The sequence below is a fragment of the Schistocerca gregaria genome, chromosome 5 (genome assembly GCF_023897955.1).
Source record: "Schistocerca gregaria isolate iqSchGreg1 chromosome 5, iqSchGreg1.2, whole genome shotgun sequence".
In the NCBI taxonomy this organism is placed as follows: Eukaryota; Metazoa; Arthropoda; class Insecta; order Orthoptera; family Acrididae; genus Schistocerca; species Schistocerca gregaria.
In genome coordinates, this window is record NC_064924.1 from 363,302,399 (window position 1) to 363,321,435 (window position 19,037).

Sequence of the window (19,037 nt, forward strand, 5' to 3'; positions counted from 1 at the left end):
TGGTGTTACAGTCAGCGCAAGAGCGATGGGACGCAGCATCACCGAGGTAGCGATGAATCGGGGATTTTCCCGTTCAATCATTTCACGAGTCCACCGTGAATATCAGGAATCCGGTAAAACATAAAACCTCCAACATCACCGCGGCAGGGAAAAGATCCTACAAGAATGGGACCCATGACGACTGAAGAGGATCTTTCAAAGTGACAGAAGTGCAATCTTTCCGCAAATTCCTGCCGATTTCAATACCGCGCCATCATCAAGAGTCAGCATGGGAACCATTCAACGAAACATCATCGATATGGGCTCACTCGTGTTCCCTCGCTGACTGCCCGACACAAAGCCTTACGCCTTGTCTGGGCCCGTCAACACTGACATTGAACTGTTGATGACTGGAAACATGTTGCCTGGCAGGACGAGTCTCGTTTAAGATTGGATAGAGCGCAAGGACGTGTACAGGTATGGAAAAATTCATGAATCCATGGAACCTGCATGTAAGCAGGGGGTTGTTGAAGCTGATGTAGACTCTGTAATGGTGTGGGGCGTGCGCAGTTGGAGTGATATGGGACCCCTGATACCTCTAGATGAGACTCTGACAGGTGATACGTATGTAAGTTTCCTGTCCGATTACATGCATCCATTCATATCCTTCGTGCATTCCGACGGACTTCGGCAATTTCAGAAGCACAATGCGACACCCCACAAGTCCATAACTGCTACAGATTGGCTCCAGAAACCCTCTTCTCGGTTTAAACACTTCCGCTGGCCACCAATTCTTCAGACATGAACATTATGAAGCATATCTGTGAAGCCTTGCAAGGTGCTCTTCAGAACAGATCTCCACCCCCTCTTACTCTAACGGATTTATGGGCAGCCATGCAGTATTCATGGTGTGCCAGTTCCATCCATCACTACTTCAGACATTAGTCGAGTCTATACCGCGTCGTGTTTCGGCGCTTCTGCATTTTCGAAGGGGCCCTAGACGATATTAGGCAGGTGTACCAGTTTCTTTAACTTTTCAGTGTAGGATGAATATTCTTCGCTTGGTATTCATAATATCAATACTAAGAGACATGTAGATGAAGTAGCACTCAGTCACGTATCCGTCAGGTAAGAAACCTAAGTCCTCAGTGTAGAAGAATCTTGCACATGCAAATCGATTTGATGTGGTGCGAAAATGTTTCAGCGACATCGTCTAAAGAAAGTATCACAAGGACCTTCTCAATAGGTACGTCAACAATACGCCATTTTCCTCTTTCCTTCCTTCACTATTGTAGCTGATGCCAATTTATCTATTACTAATTCATAATAATTCCCTTCTTTTTTTGGTGGCATAATTTGACTTTCGAAAGAATGTATGAAATATTTTTCTGGATGTCAGCACTTCAGTACATGCAGTGAAGCTCATTTAAACGGTGCTGAAAAACGAACAAGCTAAGAAAATTATTCCGTACCAACAAGAGGCAAGTTGCCTTATATGGTATCGCGGAAATTTTTGGAAGGCTAAGTGAATCACACATGCTATGTGTACAGACCTCCGTTCACATGTGTTTGAAGGGAGAGTCCGCACAGAGAATGGTTAATCCTGACAGGTACTTACTTTCCAGAGTTTCAGGGATTGACTATTACGTAGATACATCGTTTTAGGATTAGTACAAACAATAAGGATCATCACAAGCCCTCCATATGTTTTCGCAGGTGCAGCTCGTACGAAACGAATAGTAGTCACCTAGAAGGTTGATATTATGAATAAAATTTGTATGTTGTCAAAAGACATACTGGAGGGGCACCCGGACATAGCTATATAGGGTCTACATACCAAAAATTCTCGATACAATTTCGTAATTTTCTCCACCTCACACTTCAGTTAACCAGTTGTATCAAGAATACTGCATCGTGGTACGTAAGCTGACAGGCACAATGTTTTGATCACCTCTCTGTACTGCTAATGGTGAGAGAAGGGTCAGCGCTGTAGGGCTGGTGAAGACGTGACGCAGTTATAGATGTGTGCTACAAATGACGGAGGTCCAGAAAAATCATTTGGTCGCCACTGAGAATGGGTGACAGCTAATTTTATCGTGAAATGGAGTGACAGAAATTTTAACCTGCTATTTTCTGATTTTGTGGTAAGATCTTATGGAACCAAGCTGCTTATGTCATCGGCCCCTAAGCTTACAAACTATTTAATCTAACTTAAACTAACTTGCGCTATGGACAACACACTTACCCATGCTCGAGGGAGGACTCGAACTTCCGACGGGGGGAGCAACGCGGACCTACAGGGCGCCTTATACCATGCGGCTACCCCCGCGGATAAGCTGCTATAATACTAATTATGGTTATACAGGGGAAGGGGACGTGAAGTTCTGAGACATCTGTCGGGGCAGTCCTTAGAAGTATTCCTACACTACAGGGCAAGATGATCGATCAAAGTAAAGTTTTGCTTAATACAAAAATGTTCTGAGCTAACGGTTCTTCTTAAGTTTATGGGTGTGCTTCCACGGGTGCCAACTGCTGTATGTGCACATGCTGGTCGACTGACACGTTATGGTAGTTATTGACAAGTTCTATAGATCATTTAAACAATTGTTTTATCGGAATGAACGAATCACTTTACAGGATACATGCACAAGATTAACGTTATTAATTTTAGTCCTGATCACGCACCTCCATTTGTTTACCAACTACCAGTTTTTAAGTAGAATTTCATTTATGGAATAAAAGGAATTTTTCAGGAAAGCTGATTTTAAATTAGTTTTAAAACTTGGTTCGCTACTTGTCAGATATCTTATGCTATTTGTCAAAGATAAATTTTTTTCTTGATCTATGTTGAACTCCTTTCTGATACACTGATAACTTAAACAATAGTTAATAAAATAATTTTCCCTCTAGTGTTGTGGATATGTACATCGCTGTTCTTCTCAAATTGTTATGGATTGTTAATGATGACTTTCATTAGTGAATATATGTGCAATGACGGCGCAGTTAAGATGCTCAGCTCCCTGAGGAGGTATCTATACGATGTCCATAGGTGAACGCCGCCTATTTTTCTTTCTGCTCGCTTTTGTGCAATCAGTACTTTCTTTCTAAGTGATGAGTTAACCCAAAATATTACTCTGTAAGGTATTGAGTGGAAATATGAAAAATAGATTAGGATGTTGATACATTTGTTTCCATTATCAGCATTTGCGCGAAGAGCAGAAGTAGCTGAACTTCTACCAGCTCAAGTTTTCATCAATAAGTACATACAAAAATCTGTAGCATTCTACCCTGTTTACTAAGTCCTGCTTATGTGCTACATCAATTGTTGATATGACTCAGTGTGTTTTCTTCAAAATTTAGGAAGAGTGTGTTTTCAGAGAACTACTTATAATTTGTTTCAAAAATATCATTTACCAACTTTTCTGTTGCTTACTGCATAACGGGATTTTTTACAACACTAGCATCAGGTGCAAGTAGTGCAAATTTTGGTTATTGGATGGTAAGTGGAAGCTCATTCACCTATATGAGGAATAGGAGTGGATCCAAAATTAAAGCTTTTGGGACTTCCTTTTCCGTTTTTCCATGGAATTAAAATTTTCAGCCTTCCTGACATCGTTTTAGTTATTCAGCACAACTTTTGCATTCTGTTTATTTGTATAATTCATACTAGATGTGTATAAAGCCACGAATCTCATAAAACTTGAGTTTTCTCTAAGAGATTAACATGGTCTCAAAATCAAACGAGTCGAGAAGACCACAATAAATACCACCTGATGATATATTACTATTTAAGACTACTATTCGATGAGTGAAAGCTTAAATAGTATTGTCAGTTGTGGAAACCTTAAGGAGTTCAGACTGTGACATGCTAATCGAATATTTTCCACTTGAGTACGTTACATTTCGAATATTTTGGAAAAACTATGTCAGTAACGAAATTGGACGGTAGTTGGTTAAGCCTTTCTTGCCATATTTCTTACAAGTTTGTTTAACTACTGTACATTCTAACCTGTGTGGAAAAAATCCCTGTGCCAGTGATGCATTGCACATATCACTATGGATATTACTTATTAAGATGAAACAACTTTTATGAATTATTTTCGAGTTTCAATAAACCCAATATGAGCTATTTCTTTAGAATTTTTACGGTTGCCTTAATTCCAGTGACGGATTTTTGTGCTATTTCTAATTGCTTAAAGTTTTGTGGAATGACATTTTTAATATATTCTCTTGCTTTTCGAGTCGAGGCATTTAATCCTATATTTGTTGCCACACTTAGGAAATGATTATCCAAAGTACTGGTATCTTGTGAATTACGAAACACGACATTGTAATATAGTTCAATTGTGTAATTTGGAACACTGAGTGAGTGTGCTGTCTCCCAGTCACATATGTCCCATGTAGTTTTACTACTGTTTTATCCTTAAAATAATACTATATTATTTGTAGTAGGAAAGTAATGTCAGATCTTGACTTATTCTGGGCTTTAAAAAAATTTCCCTCCTCCTTTCATATGCGATTTTAATTCCTTTGGTTACCTGTGGCCTACTTTTATAATGCATTTCTGTATAGTTATTAGGAACGCAGCTTCCAAATATTGACACAAATCTCCTATGGATTACTGTGAATTTGACATTAGCATTTCTTTCTCCATATACCTAATCAAATACCACCCCTTTTATCTTCTCTTAAAATATGGCATCTCATTAGTAAGGCTCTCTGCTGTATATGAATCTGGCTCATGGTTGAAAGGTGCCAAAGTGTTTATTTCCGTTAATTAAGCGTCTGATCAGATAATCCATCAGTAATTGGGAGTACATTAACTTATTCAGCTTAACCACTGACTACAAAGATGTTGTCAATCGGTGTCCTACTACTTTACTGCACACGATTTGGAAAAATGGCTACTAAAATTATACTGAAACGACCAAATTGCGATACTAATTTATTTTTCCTGTTCTTATCTGTCAAGGTATCTTCATCGATAGCTCTGCAAACTGGTAACTGTTCTTTATTATCTGACAGCACATCAATAACGAATTTAGATTTTCCACAAATCGCTGAAGGTTTCCTAGAGGAGAAGTATGCTGCAGTATCAATTCACAAGCGAATGCTTCTAGGTACTGATCATTACAAAAACTATTTGTTTCAGTATTTTTGCTTTGTATGCAACTTTTATGTATGATTCAACTCCTTCTTTCATGTTAACTCTACACGAAAATGACGTATGTTTATAATCCATGTTATTATCTGCTCCGTCCCAGTGTTTACTTGTTTTTCAGAGGCACAGAAAATCTATTCTCCACATCCTCTCAGCATCATTAACGTCCTCTACCTTGGTTTTCAATTCTTTAAAGTTGTGTCGGCACGAGAATATCTAAATTGACCATAGAATGACGTAAACTGGTCGCCTCCCGAGTTCAGTCACTTTTCTCAGCAAGCTACATCGATGAACATGTCAACGCGAACAGCGCTTCAGAAATGCTCCTACTGGTCGTCTGGGCCGCCGGAAATATACCTAACAAATCTCGTGTACTGAGTAAGTTCTTCAATGATAATATTACCGCCATTTGACTGTATATCCGGTTCCCCGGTAGGAGAGTGCGAAGTGGGAGATGACCACGAGGAAAGGATATGAGAACCAACGAAGGATTACATCATACGAGTGGGAGCAGAGGATTTCAGATGTTTCAAAGTAATAGAAGAGCTAAAAATTCTGAAAAGTGAAAATGAAAGACTCAGTGCAGATTTGGTGGCGGTTAGCGAGGTGAAATTGAAAGAAGGATGCGTAGCCACATAATATAGGGTAATATCAATAGCAGCAGAAAATGGTATAAACGGAATAGGGTTCTTTATGAATATGAAAGTAGGGCAGAGAGTATGATACTGTGGACTGTTTAGTGATAGGTCTGTTCTCATCAGATTCGACAACAAACAAACGCCGATATGGTAGTCCGGATATACATGACAAATCGGAAGTAAAATATGATACGGACAAACTATATGATTGTATAGAACGGGTGGGAAGAGGGTAGAAAACCTCATAATCATAGGGGTTGGAAAGTGGTTGTACGACAAGGAACAGAAGAAGGGTTTACTAGAATGAAAGCTTTTGAGTAAGGAGAAAGTCTAACTGAGCTCTGCAATAAACTGAAGATGGCCAATTGCGAAAACTCTGTTCAGGATTCACATTAGGAGACAGAGATTCCGAAATCAGATACCGGAATGTAAATTGTATCCAGGTGCAGTTATACAGTTAGATGGAGATTAGGATTATTTTAATATCATCTTTCGGGAGAATCATTGAGGAGGAAGTGACATGGTGAAGTAAAGGGGAATTATGAGACGCTTTTTAAATCCGCTAAGGGTGTGGATACTACGATAAGGAATACCAGTGTAGGCCCTTCAGCTGAAGATAAGTGGACATCGCTAAAGGGGGCTAGCACAGCTGTTGGAGAGACAAATAGAGTTACAAGGATGCTAACTGCGAATAAACCTTGGGTAATAAGGGAAATATTGTAACTTGTCGACGAAAGAGGGAAATATAAAGATGTTCAGGGAGGGACGAGCCGAGCAGTAGAAACACAGCAACATAAAGCATTTAAGAATCAAATGAATAAGAAGTTCAAGCAACCAAGCCGAAAGGGCATAAGGAAAGATGTCAAGAAGTAGTAAAAGAAATGGCCGTTGGTGGGACTGACTCAGAATAAAATAAAGTCAAAACAAGCTTCGATGACATTAAAGTGAGGACGACAGTAAAATTGACATAGCAGTCGACAGTTCACTGTTAAACTGGTAGGAGAGAGAGAGGGTGGATGGAAATAATATATTCAAGGGCTCTGTGAGTGGGAGGAAATGTGTGATGGCGTGGCAGAAGAAACATGCAACAGTAAGTGTAGTGTTCCGATTACATATCAAGACATGTGTAGGAGAGTCTGTTACTGGTAATCTCAGATTCTCTGTAAACATGAGGTTCGTATGGATTCTGTAACTTTATGCTGAATACACATGAACAGCTTTTTCCGAGATAATGATTTCCCTTGATGCCTCTTTCCACTACAGTGCGAGACACAGGTTTCGTTGGTGTGTCGATACTACCCATCTCGCAAGATTTTTACAGGTCACCGGATTCCATAATAGTGAACAACCAAATTTTGGTCTGTTCTGACTTTTAGAATTAGCAGTCCTATTCTCTGGAATAAATTCATTTTAGCATTTCCACGTCATAATAAGATTACCAAACGTAAAATGAGTCGCTACACGGTAAAAGTTCGTTCCTCAAATTAAACATTGGACCTAAGAAACAAGCAAGTGAGCATATTTCTAGAAACGAAAATTAATGCAACAGTGATTCTCATTTAAAAGTTCCAACCAGTAAACGGTGTTGTGTTATACCAGGACTAAGTAGCAAATTCGTGAATGTTCACATAAACCAGTGTTTAGTATTTGCGAAGCATGGCAACTTACATATCATAAAAATATAAACTACTCTGAGTATTTTTTGCCTCAAAATTACGCTGCAATCTTGTGCTCAAGAATTTCTGCGAAAAGAGTTAGCCTGAATATAAAGTACCTGAACCAACAGGGTTCGCGTGAGACCAAGGACTTAAAAGGGTCTATATCTAACCCATAAATAAGTATAGGTGACAAATAACAGAAATAGATAATGTCAGAGACATAACGGTAAATAACGCAGAATAAATCTTTCACTGTACTCGTATTATCTACAATGAACTGAAAGTAATAAAGGTTTTCGAACATCTCCCCAGAAAACACAAAAAAGTGGAACATAATTATAGAGGACAGCAATTAATATCTAGCGTATTTAATATAAATGTCAGGACAGCAGTGTGCACACAGTTGATAATGTAGCTAATATATGTGGTGAAGTCAAATTTTTAAAGTTAATATTTTTTACATTGCTATTCTTCTTCCAATGCAGCGAACGTTCCCAAAATTTTACAGTTAACTTCACGCAGCAGTTTCTTGGTAAGTATCGAAAATGAAACACTATTTTATATACATCACTTCATTGAAAATTTTCATAATTGCGTCGCTATAAATACCATCAGCACTGAAATAATCGTCATGTACGACTCTAAACGCATAAAAAAATAACAAAAATGACACAGTAATTCTCTACAGACATATGAAACTAGTGGTAAATACGCAAATCCTGCCGTGTTGATAACACTAGTCAACAGCCATTATGAATGTGGGATGTGATACATCAAACAGTATATATTTTTGTGTGGAGAGTCCAAATATACCTATCACAATGTTCTAGCACGTACCATTTTTGAGATTGTAAACGTTTTTTTTATTTCTCGTATTCAGTATTTTGATTTTTGCTGTTCTTCTGTTTTAATGTTTATTTTTTTGTTTTTGATTTGCAAAGGAGAGCTAGAAGATCTACAAATCGTCAGTAAATGGATGGTGTGGTAATCCAGTGGTGTGAAATAGATCCTCAGTGAGTGTTTCCCGTGAAAGATAGTGCTAACGTTTTGAGTTTAAAAACTTACACTAAGAAAAATGGCAACTAGTTAATCTCGTTGCTGTCTAAACCGCCCCTACAACTTTTGTTATGTGTGTGGGAAATTCACTCCAAAATCCCAAAGAAAACCAATGACTGATTTTGATAAGAATAAATATAAATTGTATCTTGATTGTCCTGTTGGTGATCACCTCAAATTGCCAGCACAAGCTGCACTAAAATCTAAACTGAGTGGTTGAAAGAAAAACGCCGATCCATGCCATTCGCTGTTCCGATTGGTGTGGTGGGAGCTGAACGATCATTATTCAGACTTTTACTTCAGCCTCACAAATATTTTGATACATTCAAGCAAAACTAGACCTAAAATAAAGTATCCAAATGTATCTTCAGTCCATTTAACCTATGCCCCATGATGAGTGATGACCTGTTCATGTATGTAACTTGAAATCCATGGAACCAGACACCATGTGAAGCGAATCAGAAAGTATTGAACATATAGAAGAGAACCGCCCTCAATATCAGGACACGTCGCATCAGTTCTTTAATTAAAAGGAATTGAACGATTTGGTTCGCGATCTAAACCTTTGGAAACAGCAAGCTGAACTTTTGGGGTCGAGACTGCTACAAAGGAACCTTCTAGCTCCAGGGACAAAACTCTCCTGTTGCAGATCAATAGGTGCTTCCTTTGCTCAATATTTCGATGTACAGAATTCAATGTGTGTATGTAGAGATGTCAATGGTCTGATGATTCAGCTAGGTGTATAGCATAATCCTCAGGAGTGGCGACAATTTATTGAATCCAGTAAAATCAGCTTGAAAGTAGTACTATTGCGTAATGACAACGCATGTCCATCGGTACCTTTGGCTTACGCACAATACATTAAAGAAACTTATGAATCCATCGCATTGCTGCTAGAGGCAATCAAATATAAGAATCATGAATGACAGCTTTACTGTGATTTAAATGTTGGTGCACTTCTTACAGGTTTACAGCCTGGATTCATGAAATAATGTTGCTTTTTGTGCCTTTGGGACAGCCGTGACACCAAGAAATAACATACAGTCAAAGAATGGCCTTTAAGGAAGTCATATATTCCTGGAAACGTAAATGTGAACAATACTTTGTAAAAGCTGTTGATAAAGAGGGTGAGGCCTTCAATCACTTCAAAGAAAAGTTTCACAAATTAAGGAGGCAAAGCTGAAAGAGGGTATATGTGTTGGACCACAAATAATAAACTTGCTGAAAGATCCAACTTTCGATACCAAACTCACAGACATCGAGTTAGCTGCTTGGTCTCCTATTAAAGCAGTTGTGATGGGCTTTTTGGATAACAGAAAAGACAAAAACTATGTTACTCTTGTGAATGTTCTGTTGGAGAGCTATAAGAAAATGGGATGTAGAATGTCGCTTAAAATTCACTTTTTACATTCTCACCTTGATTTCTTCAGGGAAAATTAGCGATGAGCATGGTGAACGATTTCACCAAGATATTCATACCATGGAACACCGTTACCAAGGCCATTGTAACCCTTCGATGGTGGATGACTACTTCCGGAGTCTTGTTAGGGACAGTAATGAAACGGCCAACAGAAGAGCTCCATCCTCGCATTTTTCTAAATCCAAAGACGATTAAAGGTGAAAGTATCTTCGGAACTTATTTCGAACTTTTATTCGAATCATGCCCATATATACGTACAAAATAGTATTGATTTCAAACGTTCTGAATGTGTATTGTTGTTTGACTAAATTGTGTCAATTTTCTCTATTACCACTTTTTATTTTGCTGTGCATCTAGGAAATGTGGCGTCATAGAGATAAACTGATTTCACCAATGTATTCAGCACGCTACAATTAGGTAAATCCATCCATTTGCAAACAAGATGTAGAAAAAAGTTTGAATGTGTTAAGTAGTGTAATTTTTATGTAGCTGTACTATTGATTGTAATTTAAAAGTGAAATTTGTCATTTCAAGTAATAGTGTGCTGTTTCAACTGCAAAATTTCGGTTCTTCAGGTGCCAATTTCATGTGGTATAACTTTTCCATAAATGTCAACCAAATTATGAACTGAAAACTTATTTCATACGAGGATTTTAGTCTTGTTGTATTAGTAGGTTAAATGATACATCACTGGGTTGAGTAAATTTAGGGCAATCAGTGGCTGATCGTGGTTCTAATGTGAACTGCACTGTGTATAGCTTAGCTCAATCTTAGTGTACAGCGCAGCAAAATCTAAAGTGTCAGAGACAGTAAAATAAGTACGTTCCTTGTTACTGTAACAGATGGTACCGTGACTGTTCTAAAAGGCAAAGGACATTGTAGGGGTCTCAAGTGTACAAGCTATTTACTTGGAACTTTCGTTCTTTACTACAGCATATTGTAGAAACATGGATAAAATTACGCCAAAAATAAAGACTCTACATTAAGTACTTAAACGCATACTCGTAAAAGTAAATCAATTTTATCTTTCACAAGGAGGTAATTATGTCGAGTGTTTCTTAACAAGCACAGTAATAAATAATATGTAAAAAGAGGTACATCATCCAATACACGTTTCGAAAAATTATATATGAAGTATAAACCCAGTACTGTACTTTGAATGTCTGCTGTTATTACAATGTATTTAACGCTCAGCTCTTTGTAGTTAGGAGTATGTGTTCAGGAGAACATAGTTAGTATTACAGCTCACTAATATTTGTAGGTTCATAAAAATAGCACCGTTTTGACACGAAAACGAAATTACAGAAAAAGTCTCAAGGAAGGAACTTTTAAAATAATCAGCAGTGTTGAATTATGATGAATTGTATGTAAGTTCTCAAATAGCTACTATATGATCAAAAGCCATATAATCTCTCCGTTATAGCATGTATGATTCTAATGTATTTTAACATCTTGTTCTCCATCCCAGTCATAAATACAAGCTATATGTGGTGCTAAAACTAAGTCTTACACTTAATGACTAATTTTATATAGTTTGACTAGAAATAGGAACTTTTGCCTATTTCTGTTACATTAAGATGATAACATTTTGCGTTTAGTGTGTATGAGTAGAAAACCCCATAACACTGTCTGCTGCACCTCTAACGACGATGAGCCAGCACTAAATCAGTCGGAAGCGTGGCAGTATCCAATAGAGAGCGAATGAGTGATGCCACGAATTCCTTATCTACATTATGTGAAGATATCAACGACATGAACGTGAAGCATTTGTCCGTGGAATTTTTAGTTACTGCAACAATTTAATCGTCGGTTTATCGAGGAAAGCACTTCTTTTGTGTCCATGATGCTTAAAGCTGTGTATCAGTCCAGCGGTTCAAAGTGCAACTTGAAACCCTTCCGCGGGCTGATGACCATTCCCATTTGGAAGTCCTCGAGCTCCTCGCGCGTGGCCCCCGTGGTCACGCGGAACGCCGGCAGCAGCCTGGAGAGGGCGGCGCGCATCTGCAGCTGCGCGTACTTGCTGCCCAGGCAGGAGCGAGGCCCGCCGCCGAACGGCAGGAAGGCGAACGGGTGCCGCTCCTTGCTCTCCTCGGGCAGGAACCTGCGGCAAAGCGTCGACACTCAGAACCGCACTTAAAGCGTTAACGAGACACAACACCGAGATGTATACTGTTAGTATAATAGCGACAGGTAAGGTCCACATAGTAATAGCTGCTCATCTTCTTTATGCAGACTCCTCCAAAAGTCTTCACGAACGCTGTCATCTACAGGCCTTACTTTCTCATGCTGGTTGTAAGTTAACTATGTGGGAAACTGATACTAAATTTTTGAGCTTCAATGGTTTTGTTAAGCTTTTGTGAGCAATACATAAATTCCCCTAGCTTCATTACGGAACATGGTGAATAATAACGCATATAACAGAAACCATCCACACACAGTTACGGGAGGAATATGCTCCATACAATACCACATTTTCTGACATTATACACTGACTCAAAGAAAAAAAAATCGCAACATGAAGGAGGAGATGTGCAACGTAAAAGAAAGTTGGTAGGCGTGTATCTACATCAGAAAGACGATGTCTGTTGAGATTTCGTGCCAGTCGTATAAGAATGGCGCAAGTGGCACCACTATGAGGATTCAATTCAGGTTACTTGTGAAATTAGACGCGGTGAGTTGATGTTAGTCGACAATGCCAGTCAGGTGACAAAGACACCATTATCAGCTACTCACTGAGCTCGTCTGGCGTGATGTCGGTCGCTTGACAGCGCGTTCGGCGCGGGCCCGCCCGTTGCCGGCGCGCCGTAAGGCACGGAAGCTCGCACTAGGGCGTATCGCTTCCAGTCGGGCGTGCTGCGGCAGTCCTCACAGGGGAAGTGAAGCGTCTCTCATAGTCTCTCCTTCCCAAGTAGTTCTTTCCGCCTTCCCGTGGCGCCAGATGTTAAGCTTGGCATTCTGCCTTGCGACGAAGGGAGAGCTGCGACCCAACCCGCTGCGAAAGCGAAGGGCGCGTGGCACAGGGGGAGCTGTGTCGAGGGACCGAACACCAGTCCTTCCATTCGCAGGGCACAGACCAGCAGGTGCTCTGCATGCCGGCGATCTCATTTGTCGGCGTGGGATCGCGGCGCGTGTCGGTAAGGGTGCTCCGCCGCGTCCCTGGGTAACCGGGGCGTGTTCTGCCAAACCCAGGTAGTGGTAACATTGCCTGGGCCAGGTTAGATGGGTCTAGACCGCCGAACGTCTGGGGGACCGGCCCGCCACCTTAGTAGGAGTGGGTCCCTGGCCGAGGGGTGGAAACTCGGGCAAGTAGGCGGCGGCGGGCGAGAGGTGCATCCGCCTCTCCGGAGTGCGGGGTGCAGTTGCCGGGGTGCGTCGCGTGAAATCGGAGTCACCGAGGGGGACCAGTGCGCTGGAAACGGTGCACTGAACCCAGCAGCTCTGGAGTCCCCTTGACCTAGGGGCGAGGAGCCGGTCCAGGGCAAGAGACCGCCTCTCACGCCTCTTTTATCACTCGTTCAATATGACGACACCAGGGACGAGTGATTCGAATGTGCCATCGCGAACTTCTTTGATGCCTGAACCCGCTCCTCAGGACGAGTTGGGATAGGCAACTGAAGAAAACGTGCTACAAAGACATACGAGAATCACTTTGCTCCTTGAGCAAAACATATAAACATGGGAAGATTAGTAAGGCGGCATTAACAATAATTAAGAACGAGCTGGCGGCGTTGGCCATCGCTAACGCCAAGCTTAAAAGCCGCGTAGTAGAATTAGAAAAAGAAAATGAAAGATTAAGGAAACAACCTGTTTAGACCTGGGCGGGAGTGGTCGCACAAGCGCCACCAAAACCGCAAACAACTAAGAATACTATTGCCAGAGTCACTAAACGATCAGACACAACGGTCTTTCTAAGGACCCTGCCTGGTCAGGACACTAGCGTGGAAAAGGTACAGGAGCTGCTCACTACCACAATAAATCCTGCAAAGAATAAAATCAAAATCAACAAAGTTAAACCAAGTAAGAATTCGGCAATCGTTGAAGTTGCCTCGGAAGATGACAAGGATAAATTGCTAAACAATGCCAAATTAAACTCGGTGGTCAAATGTGAGCCACCAAGGAAAAGAAACCCGTTGGTCACCTTATATGATGTACCAACGATCATGACGAATGAGGAGCTGCAAGACACTATCAAGGCACAAAATGTTGAGGACATAACAGATGAAGAATTCAAAGTAAATTTGAAACTGAAATTCAAAACGGGGCCTCGGGACCGAGATGTGGTACATCACGTCGCCGAGGTTTCCGCTCAAATGTGGAAAAAAGTAACTGCAATGGGCAAATTATACATCGGCTTTCACGCCATAAATACACGAGATAATCTTGTGGTACCGCGCTGCAACAAGTGTGGAGATCTCGACCAAGTTCTGAGGCACTGTACCAGGGGGTCGGCCTGCTCAAAATGTGGCGAAGACGGTCATGTGAGGAAAGACTGTAGGGCTGCAGCAGCATCCCTTGTGAGAGACAGGAGTAAAAAACCTTGTGGCACCGCTGGACGTAACTGCCCCACCTACAGACTCCTGGAACAAAGACTAATTTCAAGGATAGACTATGGCTGATCTAGCTAAAGCCAACAGGATGCCCAAAAGAAAATCCCTGAGCAAGAGGAGGAGGGATGGCATGAGGGCAAGTGCCTTCAAGTTATTCTTGAGGTCGCTCACGGGCGCCGCAATCAAAACCAATTACATAAGCACACAAACGGATTCCACCACAACGGACAGAGGGACTGAAACTGAGGCTCTTACAGTCACGTTCCCCTCCTCCCAAAGCCGGGAGACAAGGCCTACTAAAGATCAACGGCAATAGCATCCTGTGACAGAGACTGTAGCAATCTCAATAGAGGAAAATAGAGCTACAAAGAAACCAGTTCAGGAAAACAAAATAACCAGCTCAAGTAAATCAGCTACCACAATAGATCCTGTCGTGGGATTGCCACAGTCGACCCAGTCAGGGTCTATCCTAATCTTGAATTCACGATGCAACTGGCAAGACTAGAGCAGCCGACTACCCTGACCACTGCCATGAGACACGTGGTTCGGGTGGGACATGAATATGGTAGGAGGGTCACCTTCTCGGTAATGGAGGCTGTGGACAGAATTCAACTCAAGTCAGTGAATCTCCCCACCGACTTCGGAGCCCTGCGAGACGTACTAAAGAGAGTTTTCGAAAGACGTGGCGACAAATTCGACCTGGACGATATCTAGCAACAAGCAGTTTTGGCAAATGGACGCATCACATTTGACCGGAATAAGACATGGCCTAATTACAGAATCCATACATACCTTCCATAAATAGCTACATAACGTAAATCACCATTGGCCAACATAACAGTCACAACAGCAGACTAGTGATGGAGGAGCTACGTAAGGAAGTGGAGGAGGAGAGACTATATGTGGTCTGCCTGCAAGAGCCGTACTCCCTAAATGGGAGGAGCGGCAACCGTCGTGACCGTACTCAAAATGCATGTTGATGAAGACAGTTGCTCCTGATGGAGACTGCAGCTCCACGACGTTGCAGTGGCTAGTTGTGAACTGTGTTAGAACTGTGGCCCTTATAAGTTTATTGGTTATTATTATTGCCGATCTTGGGTCTCCCCTCTGCTTACTACTTGCCACGTCGCAGCTGTGAAAGCTTTATCACAATAGCATACTCACCTCAATAGTGGGTTACGGCTCGGGAGTCTGGGCACACAGGCTCACGAGGATGGTGCCCGCCATGACAGTGAGAAGAAATATGATTATAAGATCACTGGGGGCATACAGGACTACACCGGGAGGAGCCCTGTTAGTGATAATGGTGCTCTGCCCCTTGGATATCAAAATTCGGGAGCAGGCCACTTGGTACTGGGCAAAGAAGAGGAATTTGGAGGAAACAGAGAAAATTCTAGGCAACAGGACTGTGAACAAGGTTGAGATTAGGCATAAAGGGTATCAGCTATGGCAATATTCGTGGGAAGGCGAAGAAACAGGGCGTCGAACCTTTGATTTCTTAACAGATGTCAGGGAAATGATGGGAATGTCATATTTCGAACCAACCAGGGGACTAATCCACATTCTCACTGGACATGGACCCTACACGACATACCTATGTCGATTCGGAAAAAAGGCGACACCTGCGTGTGACTGTGGTGTTCCGGAGGGTACTCCTGACCATGTAGTCTACGAGTGCCCCCTTTTCAATGATGTGGCCTCAGTGTTAATTGCCCAACTGCCGCACAGTGACACATATAGACTGATCAGACAACACGACACTTTTCAGATTATTAATGAACTGGCGAACGCGGTATTACAGAAAGTCTTAAAGGACTATCTGAGAGAACTAAATTGGCACTTATAAGAGACCTACCTAAACACCGATAGAGTCTGGTACCCTACTCTCAAACCTCCTGGGCGCGGAAAGGCCGACTTCCTCAGTCTTGCATCCGCCGGCCTCGGGATTTTGGGGGAGTGTGGTGCAACCTTACTGATTTGGACAACGCACGTGATTCGACCTTTGGATAAGTTAGTTGTAGGACTTAGTTTTAGACACTATCCTTAGAAACCTGTAGCGATCAACATGTTGGCCTGCCCAGTGTCAGGAGCAAGCTCATTGGAGTTAGCTCAATAAGCAAGGCTCTATAGTAGGTTTATATTATTCATCTGACACATCTCTAACGCTGTAGGGCTTAGTGACTAGTCTATATTTAGGTTACCTGCTTTGCAGTAAATTAACACATTAATTTTGCCATTGCTTTCTCCTCATGGCTTACCCACTAACTAGTTACTAAAATATAACTTAGAACAGCTGCAAGTTATATCACTGTGTCACTATTTTTGGCCCACTAATCAGATAAGGCAGTGGGCTAGATTGTATAATTAATACGTTTTTCTGGAAATAAAGAATAAAAAAAAACCTCACTGAGCTCCAACGAGGTCGTGTAATAGGACTATGGGTAGACAGATGTTCTATCTGCGATACTACACCAATACTTGGCAGGAATTGTTGCTGGCGAAGGTGGCCGTGAAAATGTCCGGCTGCAAGAAGACCGGGCTCTGGACTGCCATTTTCCCCCATCGAGAGCAAAGACCGTCGTGTTTGGCGTATGGCTCTGGCGATTCGTACTCAATCTGCGGCACCAATATGAGCAGCAGCTGGTACCACAGTGAAAAAATGAACTGTTATAAATCGAATACTTCAAGGATAGTTCAGAGCCAGACGTCCTGTAGCGTGCATGTCACTGACGGTGTGCCACCGCCGTTTGTGACTTCAATGGTGTAAAGTGAGAGCTCACTGGAGCGCAGGATGGAGGCCTGTAATGTCTTCTGATGAAAGCTGTGTCTGCCTCTGTGCCAGTGATAGCCGCGTGTTGGTTAGGAGGAGGCCAGTCTAAGGCCTGTAACCAAACTGCCTCCGTGAAAGACACATTGCACCTGTACCTGGAGTTGTGGCCATTTACAGTGCTTGACAGACAACATTGGTACACGCTCCGAGTTGGAGATTTCTTTAACAGGACAACTATCTTTAGCCGTGGGAGGCAGCTATTAAATGAAGCCTCATTTTACGCTAATAATAAGTAATTGGTTTTGTTGTAGTCGTGCCGAAGATTTGTAAAATACGGCAATTATAATTGCACGCCGCAGTTTCCTTTTGAGATGGGTGTGATTATTGTTACGCTATTGTAGCCATGATCCTTAATACAAAACGTTAGTTGACAACACTTATTTAATTATTCGGCAGTATTAATAAAAAATACATCAATCGAATTTGTTACGGAATACAGTTCCTTGTACAGGTCTCTGCATGATGTTCTTGAGTACATACTTTTAAGCTCAGGAAAATTCACCTTGGTTTAAATTGATGGTTACAGAAAGAAAACTCCTGTATGACATTATACAATGAAAGCGTGAGAAGTACGCTACATTTTGTCATTCGTGTATAACTTGAAGTAGAACCAAAGTGACACCAGTAAGAGTTTAAAGAATCGTTACAGATTTTAGATAAATTATAGCAGGAACCAGGTGGTACCTGTCCGGACGGAAGGACAGTGGGTCGTCCCAGACGCGCGGGTCGCGGTGCAGGAAGAAGACGAAGACGACGGCGGTGCAGCCCGCGGGCAGGACGGTGGGCGGGTCCCCGGCCAGCGCCACGTCGGCGGCCAGCTCGCGGGACAGCAGCGGGCCCGGCGGGAAGAGGCGCAGCGCCTCCTTGATGACGCGCTCCTGCAGCGCCTCGTCGTGTCTCGCCGCCTCCTGCACCTGCAACAGGCGACCCAAGGGATCGATAGCTGCCCTTCCGTCACTCTCGCTGGGGCCCATCAGGTGGCGCCAGTCATTGCGACAGGATAATGGTCTAACTCAAGTTCTTCAACAGGTGTACAAAGCTCCTCCTCCGCATAGCTTCTTATGGACGTCAAATAAGTGGCACGATTGTTTTTCAGAAACCAGTAGTCGCAGCAAATGGTAAACATCAAGAGTGAATAAAGCTTTGCAGCACATCATACGTGAGGAGCTTGAATTGACAGGCTGTGTACTGAGTGCACAGATTTGATTAAAACACAAGGTGGTAAACACTGCTAACAACTTAATTAATAATTACCTTCCCGCATGTCTTTCAAGGTTAGAGCGTGTGAACAGCTTTCAATTGGTATCAACAAACAGAGGCTGGTTAGCTAATAGAAACTGAAAGCTGTTCATGTTTTATAACCTTGCGAGACATTCAGCCAGTGATTTATTAACTAAGCTGTTAGCAGCTCTTACCACCGAGCGTTTAAGTTGAATCCGTGCACTTAATACACAATCTGTTGTTTATACTGGTCATGTATGATGTGCCGCAACTCAGTGCAGGTTGTTCAATTGGGAAATCATCTAGACAGAAGAAGTAACCCCTTCAAATGTATTGTTCGATGACTGCAGTTTAATCCAATACTTTTGTGACGTGAAGGGTATTATGCCAGAGAACTTCGGTTTAGAATGTATCTGGATTTATTATTCCCTAATGGCAGTCAACGTACCACGTATGAGGATACTAACGTAATAATCGGTAAGCCAGTTCATACAAAAGTAAGCGCAGGGTGGTCCACACTGTGAAAC

General features: G+C 41.9%; 1 protein-coding gene across 1 annotated transcript in view; it reads right to left on the bottom strand.

Annotated features, from left to right (window-relative positions):
* Positions 1-10,815: 10,815 nt before the first annotated feature.
* LOC126272939 (cytochrome P450 4V2-like) overlaps positions 10,816-19,037 on the bottom strand; it is a 359,260-nt gene continuing 351,038 nt past the window's right edge. The window contains exons 7-8 of the mRNA XM_049976237.1: positions 17,974-18,203; positions 10,816-12,013 (exon numbers count right to left, since the gene is read on the bottom strand). Coding sequence (XP_049832194.1) covers positions 11,773-12,013; positions 17,974-18,203 — 471 coding nt within the window. The 3' untranslated portion in view covers positions 10,816-11,772. The remainder of the gene's footprint in view (positions 12,014-17,973; positions 18,204-19,037) is intronic.